The following is an 18,644-nucleotide window of genomic DNA, read 5'->3' on the forward strand; positions in this document are numbered from 1 at the left end:
TACCAGTACAAAGAAAGAGCTTGCCAGAGGAGAAGAACTTGATAACAACATTGTTGGACATTTTGGCAACGTTTGGTTTTTTTCTTAGTCTCAAGCACCATCTTTATGTGGGCTAGAACTTTAAATACAAATCCACTCCTTAGTAGTGAAATGACAAAAAACATTTAATGCAAGCCATGTTACTTACAAGGCAAGTGAAAACCAGCTTATTCTGAACAGACAAGGAAGCAAAGCAGGAGCTGGTCCCTTGGTCACACACTTCCCTCTGTTTCAGCCTGGGTTTGGAATTCCTGAAACTTTCTTCTGCTGAAGGCCTGAGGTAGCCCTGTGCTCCAGCTAATTCAGACCTTTGAGCAGATGTGTGCAGCACTGTTTGGAATAGTGGCAGCTCTAAGTGCTAATGTAGAAATGGCAGCTTCCCAATAAAATCAATGATCTGATTAGTAGAGTAGCTAATGAAAACATTAGGCAAGTTTGCTGAATGCCTTTTCTTCAGCATGCAGGAACCTAAACCAGTTTAACTGATAAGAGAAATACCCCCATGGTAAAGGCTGAAATGGTTCCATGCAGGTCTCGTGTAATAGCCTACATGGGGAACATTCCCCAGGAACTTTTTTTTATCTCTGGCCTCTGAAAATAGCTAAAAAAAAAATTAAAACAGCATGCAATAGAACTGACTTTGAAGGTGTAAGAGGTGAGGTTAATCTGTTAAAATGTGTCAACAACATTACACTGTAATCCAAAGGACTAAGTAGGTTATACAATTTCATAGTAATACCTATAAAGGGTCTTGTACTATTTTTTTTAGGGAAAAGTGTCCTTGTATCATGTGTTTTTTTTTTATTCTGACCAAATTAACAATCTTTGACCTTCTAGATGAGGCTGTGCAATGTGTTAATTCCTTTTTAGCATTTTCACTCCTCAGAACAATATCTGTCCCTTTGAACTAAAGGAGTTGTGCCAGCTTTTTGAATTTCAAAGTGCATTTGAGCCTGTAATTCAACAATTTATTTCCTTCTCAAAGTATCTGGGAAGTGGGAGATCATGTCACCTGCCCACCCTTGTTCAACAGCACAGTGGAGGCATCACTTCCTTGGTGACAGTTTGGGCAGGAGAAGATGGTGGAATTCCATTGCTTGAGTGGTGCCCTGGGGTGTAATGGTTATGCCTAACCATCATGTGCAGGTCTCAAGACTGATACAGAAGTAGAGCCTCTAAGGAAGAGTTTTGGTGGGTGTTACATCATTTCTGTCCTTGTCCTCCCACCAAGAATGAGAATAATTCTTGTAATTGAAAACTATGAGAATTCTTTTACTATGTATTTTACACAGTTTTTATTTTACCAAAAGCCTCTTGGGCAGAGCTGATGTTACATTGATCAGTTTATTGCACATTTCCACCTAAATGAACAGTGACAGGGGAAAGGAATGAGGCCTGGAAAATAAAATGTGACTTGTCAAAGTTACATGCCTAAAGCTGCTAGTGCTGTTATTTCCATTTCCATACCTGTGTCACTGCTCTTCTAAGGCAAGGCAGCAGCAGTGGTCAGAAGGTATTTTTTTCTTCAGGGTTCAGTGGTTATCCCAACTTTATAATGACCTTTTTAGCTGCAGCTCAGCCCTAAATGATTTCCTGGCTGTCAGACAAGATCAGTGGTTGGTTACTGTCAGAAGGAATTTCATGCATGAATTGCATGACACCAGTTTACATGGAAGTGTCTTTGGTGTTAGCAATGAGAAACATCAAGACTTTACTTAGCTCAAGGAAATGATTCACATCAACTTTTATAAAAAATACAGTACAACTCATACAATTACCTTTAGAGAAAAGCATTGAAGGTGAACCATACTATGAATACTATGAATGGTAACAAATTATGTGGTACAGCTGTTAAATGTCACCATAGCTTCCTCTGAAACCCATCATTAGAGTTGGAACTGTGAAGTTGGAGAGTAAAGTTGGATATCTGAAGAAAATCACTTGTTCAATTGCTTGACCTTTGGCTTATGATGATGAGCAGGTTTCTAACTTTTCCTGAAGAAACCTTATGCTAAAGAAAAAAAACCCCAAATATGTAAAAGTTACCGGATTGAACAAAGTCATTACTAACACATGGTACTTAAGTTAAAGCTTGAAATACTAATACTCAAACAGAGAAAAACATTGAAACGGTATTTACAGATTAGCAGAATTATTTAATTCTTTGACACCAACAGGACAAATGCTAAACAGGTATTTCTGTAATCTGATTTCTACACATAAGCAGCCTTCATTTCTTCATAAAAGCATTAAAGAGTCTACTTGCAATCAGTTTAGACATGAAGAGTCACCTGTGGAGGTAAATTATCAACAAATTAACAGTCTTTGTATTATCCACTATACCATACTTACTTTTCTTGTAGGGCAGCCTGGAAAAGCTTTCCCTGCTCTTGGTACAGAAAAGGCTATGCCATATTTAACCTTCAAACATCTGTGTGCACTCTGCTTGCATGTTTTATTTGAGGCATTACACTGCAACTGAAGTAATAAAGTTCTTACTGGTGGCTAGGTAAGTGTCCTTGTGACAGGACCTGTTACACTGCTGACCTCTAACTGGGGCTTTTCTCACCCACAGAATGTTCTGAAGAATCACAAGCAGCCTCCATAGATCTCCTACCTACCCACAGCTAGGCAGGTACCTACCCTACCCATGTATCTTCTACCCATACATCTAAGTGGAGGAACAAGGGGAAATTCTTTAAGGATAGCTGAATAATTTGTGCCATGAAGCTTCACCATTGTGGTTTTGCTGTGCAGAGCAGATACCAAGAGTTCTTAGTAAATGGAAAAATGCTCCTCCTTAGATTAAAGATCCTTTGACTAACATAAGCAGAAGAAAAATCCTTCAGTTGGTAGAAAATATTTATTGTAAAGCATTCAGCTCAAATACATGCAATCAAATCTCTTTGACCGTAGAAAGTAAGAATGTTCTGAGACATACTTAAAGCCAAGTTGTAGCTAACATAGGATTTTCATAGTCAAATTTGAACCTCCTAGTAAACATTTTAAGTACTGACACCACTAATGAGTGGTATGTACAGTGCCCTAGAAAGGCTTAACAGAAAGCATAATGTTCCCTAGAAATGGCACACTTAACTTGTACATTATGAGAGGTTTAAGTAAATTTAATGGTGAAAGAGTCAATCACAAGTTTAAATATATTACAAATTTACTTCCTGTATGAGCACTGTTAACAGTGTTGTTTCTATGTCTGTGTTCCTCATTATTAGCCAAGATTTTGCAAGTCTTAGGTAAAATACTTTGAAGTGGTTCTCCAGTTGAGTTCCCTAAATGCTTTCCCATGCCCTTGGATTCTTGTCCCCAAGCTACTGAAAAAGTCAGGGAAACTCAGCCAGCTACCAGCATTAGCTAACCAGCCGTGTAACAATGTCGTGGCCCTGCTGTGAAGCCCAAGCTACTCTAAGAATCAGTAGTATTTTCTAAGACTAATCTGAAGCTGAACCTGTTTTAGTAGGTACAGAGCAGTCATCTTAAACAGGTCTGATCAAGGGTGGAGCAAGGCTATCCAATTACCCTGCTGAAGCCGAAACTCAGCATGTGGTATTTCCAGAAATGCTGGCACTCTCATCCTCCAGTTCCAGCAGCCAGGACAACTTTTTCCCCTACTCTACAGAATGTCTTGAACAGGATTTTTCACCTGATGAACTGTCAAAACACCAATATCCTGCAGTCTAAGAGGGAAAGTATGGCAGAATTAGCAAGGTAAACTACACAGATCCCACCTCATCCTCAGGTGAATTTAGCCAACCCTGAGGAAAGTTAATACAAATGCTAATGCTTAAAAAGGCAAGGTGTGTCACCAGCTACATTGGAATTCACAAATTACTTAATCTTCTTGAGAACTGAATTAAGAGTGCACCTAGTTACAATTACTACATTTCTCTGGCTTTCAAATCTACATCTTGTTTATCCTCAGGAACAGACATGCTATTTTGGGGAAATCAGTGCCTCCTTTTCAGCAGGTAAGATGCCAGGTCTAGACTTCTAAACTTGCCACTCAGCTAAGAACTTCTGACCTTTAGGGGCTACTGTGGTTCTGACTACAACCCTGTTGACTTGAAATCCAAAATCCATTGCACTCCGCAAAAAAAGTCCTCATAAATGGCAGAGTTGTGCACGGACATGAAACCAAGAACCCATGCAAAATATGGCTGCAATTCAATTTGGTTTTAAAATGAATTCAAAGTTGCATACTCGGTTGGCCAAGACTCTAATAAAGTCAGTTGACAGAGGTCTTCATGGCATTTTTTTACCAGCCAGAATGATGAAGGAAATTACCTTGCAGTACTAGTGGCAGTTTTTCCTCATTCCCAGGCAAGTGTACTCTGTTAAGCATGCATACTGAGAGCAGTACCAAGGAAGTACATGTCAATGTATAGGCTTCAGCTTTTATCCTTTATTACGTACACAGCAAAGAAGGCAGCATTAGACACACGCACAGTGTGTTACACCCACTCCATCCACAGCACACGCACACGCACACAGACAGCCTTAAAAAAGTGTCGGTGATAAGGAACATATTATAAAGGTTGTGATCTTTATCTCTAAGCCCCTGAGCTTCTTCTTATGGTTAGGTGAAAAGGCAACAAACAAGTCTTTCCTTGCTCTATAAGTGCTTTGTGCAACGATGTCCATAGAGGTCACAAGTCAATTTTTGGGAGGAGTGAATGTCTTACTCCCATATTCACAGTCTCCTATCGCTGTTTTTGCAACACATAGTTTCCAGTTATGTTCAGTTGTCATAGGCGGCTAATATAGCTCTTGCTCCTGTGATTAAAGTTAGGAAAGGTTCTGCAGATCAGAAATGAAATGCAGGCCCCTCTTTCTCTCAAGAGATGTCATCTTGGTGACACTGCAGGACTAGAGAAGTTACCAGAATTTCGTGGGGATTGAAGAGGCACAGATGAAGAACTGGGAGACAGTTTTCTTGGGCTGCATAGATCACCATTGTGCAACTTCCACAAAAGTTCTTCATTTTCCATTGACAGACGTTTGTTTACTTTTGATTCTTTCTCTAGTGACTCCTGTAAAACAGCTTGCTCTGTAGAAAGTTGCCTGCAAATGGAAGATTTACATCAGAACACATAACCCAACTTGGAGGCTGCAGTATTAAAACTTAAAGAAAGGTTTGAAAGTGCATAAGCCTTTGCTTGGCTCACAACTGAATTCCAGCTTTAATTGGAGGACTGACCATGTTCTCATTCTAGCTATATTTAAACTGGTAGCTTACAGAAAGCAGGAGAAAGTCCCAGTAAGAAACATCCCCAAGGACCAGAAAAAGCATCAGAAAAGTAAGGCTTAAAACAACATGTGCTTTTAAACACCTGTGCTGGAGCCTTTGGGTCTTGTTGCAGGCTCAGCTCAACATGGAAGCTACAGGTTTCTTTACACCAGAAGAGTCTGGCCATCCATTTAAGCAACCGCTAGGAGGAGCTCAGACCTGTTTTATTCATGTTAAATATTACTGTTACTGCTAAATAAACCACACTGATCGAAACTGGGGACAAATCACTCACTGAAGTGGTTATAAGTATGACCTAAGTCTAGCTTACAAGCCAGTAGTACTTAAAAAGGTCAATCTTTGTATGATGGTATTTCTGAGTTGCTTTTTCTTCCCTAAAATACTGGAGTACTAAGAACATACTAAACATTTATTCCCTTTCAAAATGTTCCTGCTTGTTAACTGTACAAAGGAATGCACATTTGTAGAGATACAAGTGGGGAAAAAATGGATGTGTTCTTTCACAGAGTACTAAAAAATTGCATTCACCAATACTTCAAGAGAATTTTCTTTCTTGTCACAGGAACCCCTTCCCCCTGATTAAAGGCATCTAAATGTTCGCAGATATTTTCACCTTGAAAGCTCCATGTGTTTGTCCATCCGAGCTTTTAATTCTTCATTTTCTTGCTGAACCTTCTTTAATTTATCCATTAAGATGGTGTTGTTCTCCACCTTGGAAAGAAGGTCACAATTTGAAATAAAACCCATACGTGCACTCTTCAAGCTTCTGACTGAGCTATCAGAGATGTTGGCAATCTGGAGTTTGCAGAGCTTGTTACAGTACACACAAAAACATCCTACTTAGCTTATCCCTGCATAACACTGGCACTTGGCCACTTGTGCTGATGAGATGCCAACAAGGAGGATTGCTGTTAACCAGCACATTCCAGTAATTTCTGCCAGTGATGGGCAGTTTTAGACACTGTAGTACCTTACTAGACAGAAGACTGTCTAGAAATAACATGACAAATTCAAGAGTTCCCCTGATAAACAGCTTTCCTATTGCTCTTCTGATTCCACATCACTGCTGGAGGACATTATAAAAATAAAAGGAAAAACTGATTAAGTGGTTGCATGGTCCAAGGCCTTTTACACTGAGGCCAATGTCTGTTGGAAAAGATGAAGGTTTGCTAGCAATTTGCCAGTAATTGCAGACTAGAGTAACATACACTGCTGCACAATACTGAACAACTGACATCAATGTGTTCCTTTGTGTCCAAACCTCTTTCTATACTTCCTCATTAAAGTCTTGCTTAAGCAAATATTACAACAGTGTTCAAAGGCCCCACCCAGGAGGAGGACCCTGTCCTGTCACAAATAACAGCATGCTAAGGGATTACAAGTCCTGCCTCTGAAATTGAATTTTCATGTGGAATTACACACAGGTCAAAGAGACAGTCACACAGCTAAACAAACAGCTTAACAGGTAAAATGACTGGCCTAAGCTAATCAAGACTTACTCCACTTCATATCTGATCCCTTCTTGTTAAATTAGGATCATTTCCTTCCTAATGTATTCCTGACAATGCAATCTATCTTCCATACCACTTGAGCAATGTAGCAGGTAAGGATTCTGTTCTTTAGGGGAAGAGGCTCCCAGATAACTGTACTAACAGCAATAGTTATGCAAACCAGCAGTTGTCTTAAGACGTTAAAAGGTCATTTAGAGCATCGGGTCTTTTTTTTTTTGCCTCTTGATATATATCCCAACACTGTACCTGCAATGTGAGCATGTCCCATCAGGAATTTCTGTTTCCTTTTAAACAAAAACTATTAATTCTTGCATGTAAGTCTGTCCAGCCAAGTTCATTATAGGAACACAAGTCAGAGACACAGCCCCAGCATGCCAGACCCAAGGAATGCTCACCAGCTTTTCCATCTTCATTAGCTTTATGTCCTGCTGATGGAGTTTCTCATTCTTGATTTCCAACACTGCTTTCAAACTTTCCAGCTCCTGTTCCAGGTACATAATCTGTGGGTTTTTCTGAAAGATTGCCAGAGAGTTTGCTTAGTACCCTGAATTTCAGGAATAATTTAGATGTTTCTCTGCTATTCTGAAAAAACAAGGAAATAATTACAGTAACGAGTTATTTGTTCTAAGTGAAATCAAGTCAAACACTAGAATAAATAACAAGATCTGATATCACTTTCCTCTTGTTTTTTGTTTGTCCTTCAGGGTAGGTGGACAGTTGCAGTTGCTTCATCAGAAGTTGTTCAGAAAACACTTAATGCACAGACATGAAAAACCCTTGTGAATCAAAGGAAGGCATGAATGCTGTCACAGCAAAACTTGTTTCACAGGAGTGCCCAAAGGCCTTAAGGCTAGGAGTTCCAAAATTTATTTCATATTACTCATAACCCATCCCAAGAGATAATTAGAGTAAACATTTGAAGAGTTTTCAGGCACTGGAATACTTAAAAAAAGCACCAGAAGTTTAAGTTCTGAACTTGACTGTAGCTTATGTTCCCTGGTTTGAGTCTGAAAGTAGCTGGCCCATAAGCAGAAATTGAAAGTTTTCAGCTTTATCTTCTTCTGAAGCCTGAAAATGCAACTATACGTAAAAATTTTGCCCTGGTACACATCCATAACTTATCTACAATATAGCAAGTTAGGACTTTTTTATTTTTCCTTTTTGTGTTGTGTTCTGGGAGGTGGAAGGGAGATCAGGAGGAGGCCGCAGCAGGGTAAGATGTGGCTGCCTCAAGGACCTGTTTTCCAGAGTAAGAAACCATTCAAACACTGCAGAGTTAAACAGATTGCATTTCAAGGCAGTTACAGCCAAAAAAAGGGAAAATAGAGCAAGTCTGAGTCCACTTCCAGATAGTGAGAATGGAACATGAGCTGAACTCAATCAATGATTAAGCATGTTGTGTAACTAAGTTTATCTTCAAAATCAAACAAAACTTGTTTCAGTGCATTTGGGTAAGAACACAGGTGCACTGCACTGAGTAACAGCTTCACTGCCACACCACAAACCTCGGACAGGAGGGCAATGCCTGCAGCCTTGTGGGGTGTGGGCCCACAAGCACAGGGCCAGCACATGTCACAAGTAATAGGGGCTCCAACACCTAGGTCATTCTCCTGCTTGTTTTTAAGGCCTGCTGCAGTAGTGGTTCTTGTTTAGCTTTTGATAAGTCAGTGTGAGGGTGAAGCATGCTGTGCTGCCTCAGTGAAGGCAGCAGACAATCTGTTCCTGTTTTGTGACTTTAACATGAAATCTAGCAGCTAACAAGGAAAGCAATCCTGAAAAGTTGAAATGTTACAGTATGTTCAATATTCACTTTATTTTCTTTCTCTCAAGTCCAGGGGTCTTAAAATGTGTTTTTAAAGTCAATTCTGAGCCCCCACATCAGCTACTCAGAGGAGAACACACAGGCAAATAAAAAGACTGAAAGGCCTACCTCTTTTAGCAAAAACCTGGGAATACCAAGTGACACTACCTACATGATACCAGAGAGGTGGAAATTCATCTCTCTCTTCAAAGGGCTATTGGGAGTTCCAATACTGCAGAATTTGTGCTTAGTACAGAAGAGTATGCTGAGTCAAACTGGTGCTTTTCCAAAGACAAGTCTCAAGCTTATCATGCATCTTATGCTGCCAGGAAAGCACAAAGCACATTTGCAGCTATGTAAAGGCACTTGACTATTGCTCCTTTAATTTAAGCAACATCTGAGTGTGCCTGTAGAATTACAGCTCAAACTCCTGCTGCCACAGCAACACATTGTGGTTGCAGATTCTTCTTGTGGCAGCTCTGTCCTGCCACTAGAATAAGCAATAAGAGAAAACAATACAGAACAAATTCCAGGAAAACTAGGGCAACTTCCACTAGAGGCATCCTAAGTGAGGCCTGGAATTCACATGGAATTTCTTTGTGGAATAAACAATACCACTGGTATTCCATTTACTTCTGAGTAACCAGAAAGATAAGCATGTTTGTGTCTAAGCCCCACCACCCAGTGCATAAAAAAACTCTCAGAACACATTTCTCTCCCAGAAGCATCAGAGGCAACAGCCTTGGGAGGAAAGGCAGGACAAAATAAAAGTTTCTTTGAAGGATAAATCAGCAAAAAGTAAGAATCAATATTTGAATAAATGCATTAGAAATGACCTTTGCAGTAGTGATTCAAGCCCACATTGATCATAGCACTGGTACAACAGTTACTGACTGTGCACAAAAATGCTGTGGGTACAACTCCTGTACACACATGGGTCTTCAGTTCAGCTTAGGTAGGCTATTAGTTACACCTCTGACTTAGATACTCAACAGCTTTATAGAATTATAATGGTAAAGTTAATACACAGCATCACAGTGCTTGTGAAAAACGTCTGGCTGATGAGTAATATTTTTTTGTAAATGGCTAAGTATGGGACCCCTGTCAGGCTTCATTGCAAATATGCAATAAAATAAACCCAGGCAAGATCTGTTCATCCACATTACTGTGGAAGATCAAGACTTACGAGATTGGCTTTTTCTTTGGCTATTTGTTTTTGTTCTTCTAATTTCAGCTTCTCACTCAGAGAGTTGTTTTCACTTTTTAGTTCATCGATTTTTTTCTGAAATGTAAATATATTGTATCATTAGGCCAAGAATTCAGTGCATATATCCAAACTGCTTTTCAAGTTTTAAACTGTTGCAATGAACCCAGCCCTTAACAAACCTCCAGCAACTCCTGCTTCTTTTTAAAGGAATCTTCAAGCGACTTCCTTTCAGATTCATGGGTACTCTTGAGCTCTAAAACAAATTATTTTTGCAGATTTTTAATACCACATAAGACATGAAAATTCTTTTTGAAAGTAAACAGCTTGAAGAGCCAGCCTACAAATATATGCATACATACAGCTGATGGCAACACAGAACATTTATCATTAACTGATGGAAAGCATTTATGAAGGATCAGATTTATTCCCACTTCAGATTTGCTGATTGTCCCCTCACATATCCATTTCATTAGCAAACAGCCTGTCAGTTTTGGGAACATTCATCTGCATGCAACAAATGGGTTTACTAAGCACAGGTCACATCTGACACAAGTTGAGTTTATGGAAGGAAACAAAGCAAAAATTGAAATTGTTGAAATTGAAACTTCTAAAAAAACATTTATTTTCCTACTTTGGATGCTATGCAGAGGAGTTTGCTCTTTGAAAGCAATAAAAACATGACCAGTCTTCAAGACAAAAACGTATCACTGAAAACTTAGCTCTCAAGTGGAGTGGAAGGAGTATGGAAATCATCATCCCTTAAATCAATGAGACACAATATCATTTAAACCTGAGCATGTCACCATCTCCTCCCTGAAAAACACCTCTGCCACAGTGTACAGTACACAGTGTAGGATATTTCTTAATATATCCATGTCATTATGGAAAGCACACAACCCTACTCATCCTCATTTTCAGTTCTGAGGTGCTCCTTACAGAATCAGGGGGTGGGAGGAATTATTCCATCACTTGAGATTTTGAGGGCAGTTCAGGTGTCTTTTACTGCAAGAAAAAGTCACTTTCACTCAAACTATTTACAAAGTTTCATTCAGCTACACTTGGATCATGGTTTTTGCTGTATGTAAAATAAGACTTGTCAGTTCCGACGGAAGGAGTTCAGCCAATGTTTTTAAACATTACACAGAGAACAGCAAAGGGGACACAATGATCAAAACACCTGAATACTTTTGTTTGTGACTAGCAGTACTGTAGCATATGTACTTAAATACAAAATACTTGCCTGAAAAAGAGAATTCATACTCCTTTTTCAGCTCCTCTACTTTTTCTGAGTGCCTGTTTTCCAGTTCCAGCTTAAAGCTTTCATGTGTGGTATTTAAATTGTCCACCTGCAATATGACAACATGATTTTTCTCCCCTTACATGTATCAACTTAACCCTTGTTTAAAGCATTGTTTCAATGGCTTCATGTACTATGTCAAGTATATTTAAAATGGTCAAAAGAAGCTAAGCCATGTACAAGGCTTAATAAATGAGAATGATGCCTTACAGTTTACCACTACCAGAGTAAAACACGTGCATCTCTCACAAGCACAGAGTTGCAAAGCAAGGTCAGAGGGCAGGTCTTTTTCTAGAAATCTTAAAACTCAAACTGACCCAAATAGCCCATGGATCTCTAGAAATAACTTAAGCTGGCAGAACACAACCAATCTCCACCACATTTAAACATAAGCCCAAGATCTGTATAGCTTAGTGTGGTAGTATTTTTTATTGCTGCAATGAAGTGGAATTTCACATTAAATAACTGTTATTAGCAAAACCCAGGATTCTCTGAAGGCTCATTTGTAGCAGAAAGCAGTTGCTAGAGAACTTTTCTACTTTGAGTGTTACAAACCTGCTCCTGGAGTTGGGCTTTATACTTTTCAGCTTCCTCAATGCAGATACTTCGGAGTTTCTCACATTCTGCAGTGTAAAACTGTTTAAGCTTCTCCTCCACCTCAGCTAAGTCATCATTATGTTTCTGGTTTAACTTCTGCAAATACCCTTCATAAGCAATTTGCAGTTCATTCCTGTCTCTTTCCAATTTCTCACAAGCTGCAGAAGTGGTTACTGAAGATGTCAAAAGAAAAAAAAGAAAAGAAAAAGAAAAGAATTGGATCAAGTTCAATACAAAAGTCACATCTTCATTTACAGGTATTAAAAACAGTGAACACATTACACAGCAACATGGTTATATACAAAGACAAATATGATTTATCCATTAAATGTGTGCCTCCAAGGACACATGAACAGATCTTCACAAAACTATCAAATTCCATCTTTCTTAGGCTGAGAATGAATTGAACCCAGCTAAGCCAGGAGCCCACATAAAAAGCACAAGGGGGACAGATTGACACGACATGGAAGGAGGAATGTCTCATGAGGGACACTGAAGAGCTCCAATAAAAAAATTAATTGTATTTGCTACTTTACCTTATTTGATCCCATTCAGTAGAATATCTGTCAGAGTACTTCACTTTTTGACATAGAAACCACTTAGCTAAATTTGAAAGTCCTAATTTCCTGAAAACTGTATGTTTAATGACACCCATACTCAGACATACAGCAAAGAAGCAATTCTAGCTTGACATGGACCTGATACAGATCTGCCAATCTGAAAGGTACCCTCATGTGTTTATGCATGAGATATTTAAATATGCAAGACAGAAAATGGTTTTAGGCAAAAAGTGCAGAGTATTAAGAAAAGATAAATGCTCTGCAACTCTCTTTACGTCTGCATTAACACAGGTCTGCTAAGAAGGCTGCCTAAGTTTGTCTCCCCATATTTGCAGCTGCTTGAAAGGCAAAACAGAAGTTAGCAACTTGCATTTTTGAGTTTGAAATATAGATGCCCAAGTCCAGCCAGCCAGGCCTGAATGGGAGGAGTCATCCTCCTGCTGTTAATATGACTGCAGCAAATGCCTGATGCAGTTCCAGCTGCACCCAAAGCCTGGAAGCAAGGTGAAACAGCATCTCTAACCCAAGTGTGTGGTCACTGACCTTGTGCAAAACTGGTTCTATACAGACTCTATAGTGCTATGGTTTAAAATAAATTAGTCAGATGAGTGGCTGTTTAGGAGAAAAATCAACTAAAATGTTAACTTGATCCTCAAAGGCAGAAATCGTGCATGCATGCACTTCACAGCAGACTGGCACGCTGCCCAAAGAGTGTAAATATAAACTCTATGTAAAAGCATGGGAAGAGGCAAGGATTTCTGTACAGGCATACAGGAAATTCTCATCACAAGAGTGTTTGAACCTTAAGATAAATAAATTACAGTATCCTCAGGGACTGATTCCCAAAGTAGTAATGGGTCAGCTGAAGGGAAAGCACCCTGCCCCAGCAGAGTGCCTCAAGTTACACGTGTCTTACTCTTTTTTGCTACAGCTCATTAAAAGCATGTGAGTAACTTGATGGATTATATTCTTTTAAGGGAACTGAAAATAATCTTGGCCCTGCCACCATCACTTGGAACCTGCAGTGGAACTAGAAAGTGTTAAGAGAGTGAGCTGTACTGCATGGAAATCAATCTACATGTGTGCCTACCTGAATTAGGCTTAGCAGCAAGCTTAGCTATGCTGGATCTGTGCAAAGGATGTGCTGATCTGGACAGATTTAGGCCAAGCTCTTCATTCTCTGACTGGCAACGATGCAGCAGAGGCTCAACTGAAACCTACCACAACATTCTCTGCAACCCAAGCAGATTTCACAGTTTTTGCTACTTTCTGCAGCAGCACCAAAATAAATTTTTGCTCCCCTATCTTTATTTGTTTCAGAAACTTCTCTTACAAGTGCTCCCTTAGGGAAAGGGAAAAAAAATAAAATAGCTTTCACACTACTATATTGCAGTGGCACAAAGTTATTGAATATATATATACACTCTGCATTGTCACATTTTTGAAGAGGTAACACCATTGTTAGGGGACACTGTATGACAATGCCAAGAACCAGGCAGCGAGCCAAACGGAGGTGTTACACAGCCAACCACGTGCAGATGGAGCTGACCTTCTACAGCAGAGTAAGGGCATAGCTGAGAGGCAGGCAACTTGCATGGCTCAGTTGGGGTAACTGCAGCAAAATGCTTCAAATGACCCACTTCATTTATAACCAACAGAGGAAGAAGCATCAAATTCCTTATTTGCAAGGCCAGAGCTATTCATTTGCCTCCAGTTAGCCAGAGGAATTTGCTGCCTATCATTGCCTTATCTTTAAATGTCAGCACGCAGAGCTTCAGATGATGCAAAGCACTTCAGAAAAAAAGCAAATAGCAAACCACGCCTTTGTCAAAGAAAACAGACACATCAGTTCCCCTTCAGGCAGTTTGCAATTCAGATTTATGAGAGGACTAATGTTACAAAGGCAAACAAAAGACTTTTGAAACTTGCACTAGCAGTTCAAAGTTGTTACCATAAAGGTAACTTGGCCTCCACAAAGCTGGAGGCTGCAACGCTTCCTTGCACATCACAAGCCTGACTTATATCCCTGCCATCCAAACAAGAAGCAGAACTCCTACACAACCAGGGAGCTCCCAGTATCATGGTGGCGCAAGAAACTGACCGTGGTTTTTCCTGACTTCAGGAAAAACACCAACTAAAGAATTGTTAATTTGAAATTATGAGATGTCCCATAAACCAAAGCTTATCTAAATACTTGAGATTGAAATGGGTGCAGCAAGTATTTTGCACAGTCCTGTCCCTCTGCAGACTGAATCATGTATTTTACAACTGCTCTACTTTTTTTAAAGAAAGTTGCCTTTTTCATGATTTGTCCCAAATTCCTTAATTTGGCCATTTAGCCACTGGCTAACCAAAGCTGATTGCTGCTCAACTGAAGAGTAATCTCACTGAACTCATGCTAAACTTGGAAGAAAAATTGGTAACTGGAACATGTGTTTTTCCAGTAGCAAACACACAAATCTATTTCAACTTCTCGTCCACTTCAGAGATACCTGAAGTGCATACTTCATAGTTTTTGTACAGTACTACTGTGTTTCCTTTCCCTTCTTGAAGTGCTTTTCTCCACAATTCCACATCTTTAGAACACAAAACTTGAGCAAAAAAAGAAAAAAAAACAACAGGAAACAAATGGTCCAACAGCATTTCAGGGAAAAATCATGCCAGAGAGATGAACACATGCACTATTTGTTTGTCTGTGAGGTTTGCTCCATTTTACCTGCAACACTAAACAGTTTTAAGGACAGTGTATATGGAATGCTATACTTGGCAGCCAGAAGCAATCTTTTCACTTCTTTATTCATATAGCACAGCCATTAATTCATTTTCCCCCTCCAAATATTAATATTTTTCCTCTACTTGGTTGTCCCACCCTCTCTTCCCAATCATACAACTTTCTCTCCCTGTATCAGTACAGCAGGGAGCAAGATTAATCTGTGGTTTTAGGCTTCTTAACACCTCTAATTATAAATGAAGAGCCTCATTCTTTTCCATTCAACTGTGACCTTTAGAAATCATGAAAAGTTTCTGAGATTTGCTAACAGCAAATCTTCAGAAATGCTGGTTTTGACATATAAAACAACCCTTTATTTGTAGTAGTTAACATCAGCCACTTGTATCTTGGGTATTTCACTACAAAGCTTTTTAAATGCCAAAATCATAAAACAAATGCTTGCAAGAGCAGCATGGAGAATCAGGCACATGGCAACTCCCTGCATAGTGCAAGCACATCCAAACCACAGCAACAGTGGCTGCAGCTGAAGGAGAGAACTACAAAAATTGTCTTTGTATCTCCAAGAGAGCTATTTTGTATTTTCACTAAAAGTAGCCAAGAGATAAGACCTTACAAGTGTACATCTCCTTTCACTTTTTTTCCTTGCTCTAATTATAAAACCATCATCCAATACAGCCCTTATGGCTAAACTGCTTAGCTTAAACATGTTTCAATTTACATTCCCCTAAAGCTACCATAACCATAGATCTAAGATAAAATACAATGGATTTTTTTAACCCTGAATTAAATGGTTTGTAAACAATAGTTATCTTCATAAAATTGTCCAAGTCACTTACTGGCCTAGTTATGATTTATGAAAAGGCATTAGACTGTCTGAAATTCTAAACCACAGTTCACCAGGACAGTAAACTGTCAGCATTTTAATAGATGTGGGGGATGTGAAATGGGGATAATTACCACAAAAAAAGCCCAAGTATTTAGTACTATGTGATAGTACACTGCACTAACATTTAATTGCTCAGACCTTTTATTTCACACTGCAAGCTGTATGTTCTCTTGACCAGTAAATCTGCTATAGACAGGCTCATTTCCTTCTCTTTACAATATATATATTTATATCTACATAGTAATTAATTTATGGTATTGGCAGATTCTCAATATTGAAAATTCTTCTTCCCAAAAATGCTTTCAAGTTTATGACCAGATTTCTCTTCGTTCTCTTTCTGGTGTTACTTCCATAATGAGACTAATTATAGAGGACATTAAACCACATTGCATATTTTTGTTCTTGGGCAAGTTAGACAAGGCAGGTAGCCAAAGAAGCCTGCTTTAAGCAACATTTAAGCAGATATGATTGAATAAATAACATGAAGCACTCAATTCTCTGCTGGGAAGTAAATTCACATCCCATGTGCTGCAAACACTACAAGTGACAGAATGTTCAAGCAGGCAAACAGGCAAGTCTGTGAAGTGTGGCAAGTCAGGCCCTGTCTCAAGTAAGTGAAAGAAGCATCTGCCTATTATTTAATATTTTTAATGATCACCGTAACCTGAAAACCGAATCACATTCACTGTAAAACACAACGGTCTCTTCTATTTGAACTTCCAAAGCATCTTGAAGATAATTTAGTAATAAAAAAGAACACGAAGGTATTCTGAAGGAAATACATTTAGCAATTGCCATGCAGCAGCTGGAGGCGAGAGAGAGGGGTTTGGCATTTGGCTGTGTGTGCAGGGTACACACAGGCCTCTCCAGGCCACGCAGAAAGGCTCACCAATGGAAATGTTCAGAGGGCCAAGGTTGCCGCCAGCTGAGTCAACTTTGCACCTGCTATCTTGTAGCAGGACTCAGCTGGATCACATCCAGCATGGCTGCAAGGAGGCTCTGAAACAACGTGGAGTGCAATTGATTTAGAGGAACAGTTTCATACCTCTCAAGAAATATGCAGCCCTTGCAATTTCTACCTACATAATTAAACGAGTAACTAGAAGTTTACACACTAGCTTGCATCTTAAGAGAAACAGTTAACAAGCAGCACATCCTTAGCTGCTCCAGGCTCCCAGAACTACTCTGCTTTCATTGAAGCCAATATCAGTAAACCAGTAGCTGGAGATTTTAATGAAGTCCAAGTTCAGAACCCAACTGTTACTGATTTTGAACTCCCTTTGGAAAAGCCCATCCCCAAACACCTATCACTGCTAATCCTTGCACATGTTTCCAGCTACTGAGAGCAGAAAACATTGTCTGGTAACCATCACCTGGCTGGCACAGTCACATTCTGGGACAGGAATGCCTATTTAAACCATTTAACAAAAAGGTATTTTGGTAGAAATGGTCATACACAATAACCCAGCAAAACAGACCATTTGACAGCAAGTAAATTTGGTCTTGCAAGGTAAATCAAGGAGCTTGGGAACATGCACAGTTAAACTTCAAAGTAAGAAACTGAGAAGTCTAAACTCCACAAGCTTCAGGATACCCTCAAACTCAGCAGCATGCAGAGAACAGGTTCCACTGGGCTGTGCACACCCGGTTCCTCTTCTCAAGAATGTCTGTCCCCAGACTGCAAACCAACAGTCATTAGAAACATGGCAACTGGAACTCCACAAAACATCTACATGGCCAAACTAAGACTCAAACAGCACTTATCTTTCCCAGAAAATGTATGCTTAGATTGTTCTGTGAATGAAAATCCACAGTACTTACGTCAAAACAGTCTATGGAAATCTTAAATTCAGCTGAATCCATTTAACAGTGTCAATAGAAAGCTGATTAGCAGGTATGTATTTAAGCAGATTATTTTCAGCTAAAGCTACTGTTTTAAGAATGCCTTTCTCACACCTTGTCAACAAATTATTAATTTAACTTCAAAAAAAACCCCAAACCAAGTTATTTGTAAAGGTAGACAGAATTGAAGACCTGGATAGTTTTTCATTTCTATAATGAAATCCACTCCCTTTACATGCTGAGGAGAGCAGTACAGACAGGCTAGACATGTGACGTGGTTAAGACAAAGGAACTGCATGAAGATAAATAAATGCTTCATGAAACCATGGTCTGGAAACATTACAAAGGAAGCGAGCCCCAGGCTGCCATTCAGATGCTCCTGCAGAACTGACCCAGGAAGGTCAGCTCTGTGAGGGGAACAGCTGACAATGGCATCCAGCAGCACATCAGCCAGCATCCCTGTCTGAGAGCTCTGGGCACTCGGGTGTCACAGATCCATCAGGCACAGCTGCATTTGAAGTTTTTTCCAGTTATCAACCTACTGAATGGCACATGCTTGCAATGGGAGTCTCATTTATGAGCTCATCAAACTGCTGATCAAAGCAGGAAGATAACAAGTTTATGGGAAGCTCATTTAAGCACGAGGCATCCTTACAAAGAGCTAAGCATTCAAAAAAAACCTGAACTCCACCAAAACCCTCAAATGTGGTAATGGCAAAAGTGTTGGCCAGCTTTTTGGTCTACCCATCTAAGCAGAATTTTCCCTTTCTAGGTAAGTGATAAACATAGTACCTAGGTTGATAAAGGAAAAATAATGTTGAAGATGCAAGCCTAGAGAACAAAAGAGACTTTTTTACTCTGATAGCAATCCTTCTGAAGTCATTTCCTTGAGGTAAACAAATAGGGTTGC

The 18,644-nt window shown here is 39.5% G+C and overlaps 1 protein-coding gene across 4 annotated transcripts in view; it reads right to left on the reverse strand.

Moving 5' to 3' along the window:
* Positions 1 to 295: 295 nt before the first annotated feature.
* The window catches only part of MTUS1 (microtubule associated scaffold protein 1), a 120,158-nt gene continuing 101,809 nt past the window's right edge, over positions 296 to 18,644 (reverse strand). For 3 of the 4 annotated variants that reach the window (XM_059471458.1, XM_059471456.1, XM_059471459.1), the window contains 7 exons: positions 11,674 to 11,888; positions 11,062 to 11,167; positions 10,001 to 10,074; positions 9,801 to 9,896; positions 7,209 to 7,325; positions 5,916 to 6,013; positions 1,720 to 5,115 (listed from right to left, as the gene is read on the reverse strand). In XM_059471458.1, the coding sequence (XP_059327441.1) occupies positions 4,899 to 5,115; positions 5,916 to 6,013; positions 7,209 to 7,325; positions 9,801 to 9,896; positions 10,001 to 10,074; positions 11,062 to 11,167; positions 11,674 to 11,888 (923 nt within the window). In that variant the 3' untranslated portion in view covers positions 1,720 to 4,898. Of the gene's footprint in view, positions 5,116 to 5,915; positions 6,014 to 7,208; positions 7,326 to 9,800; positions 9,897 to 10,000; positions 10,075 to 11,061; positions 11,168 to 11,673; positions 11,889 to 18,644 lie in introns of all 4 variants that reach the window. The other variant, XM_059471455.1, reaches the window with a different exon arrangement.

The sequence above is a fragment of the Ammospiza nelsoni genome, chromosome 4 (genome assembly GCF_027579445.1).
Source record: "Ammospiza nelsoni isolate bAmmNel1 chromosome 4, bAmmNel1.pri, whole genome shotgun sequence".
Taxonomy (NCBI): Eukaryota; Metazoa; Chordata; class Aves; order Passeriformes; family Passerellidae; genus Ammospiza; species Ammospiza nelsoni.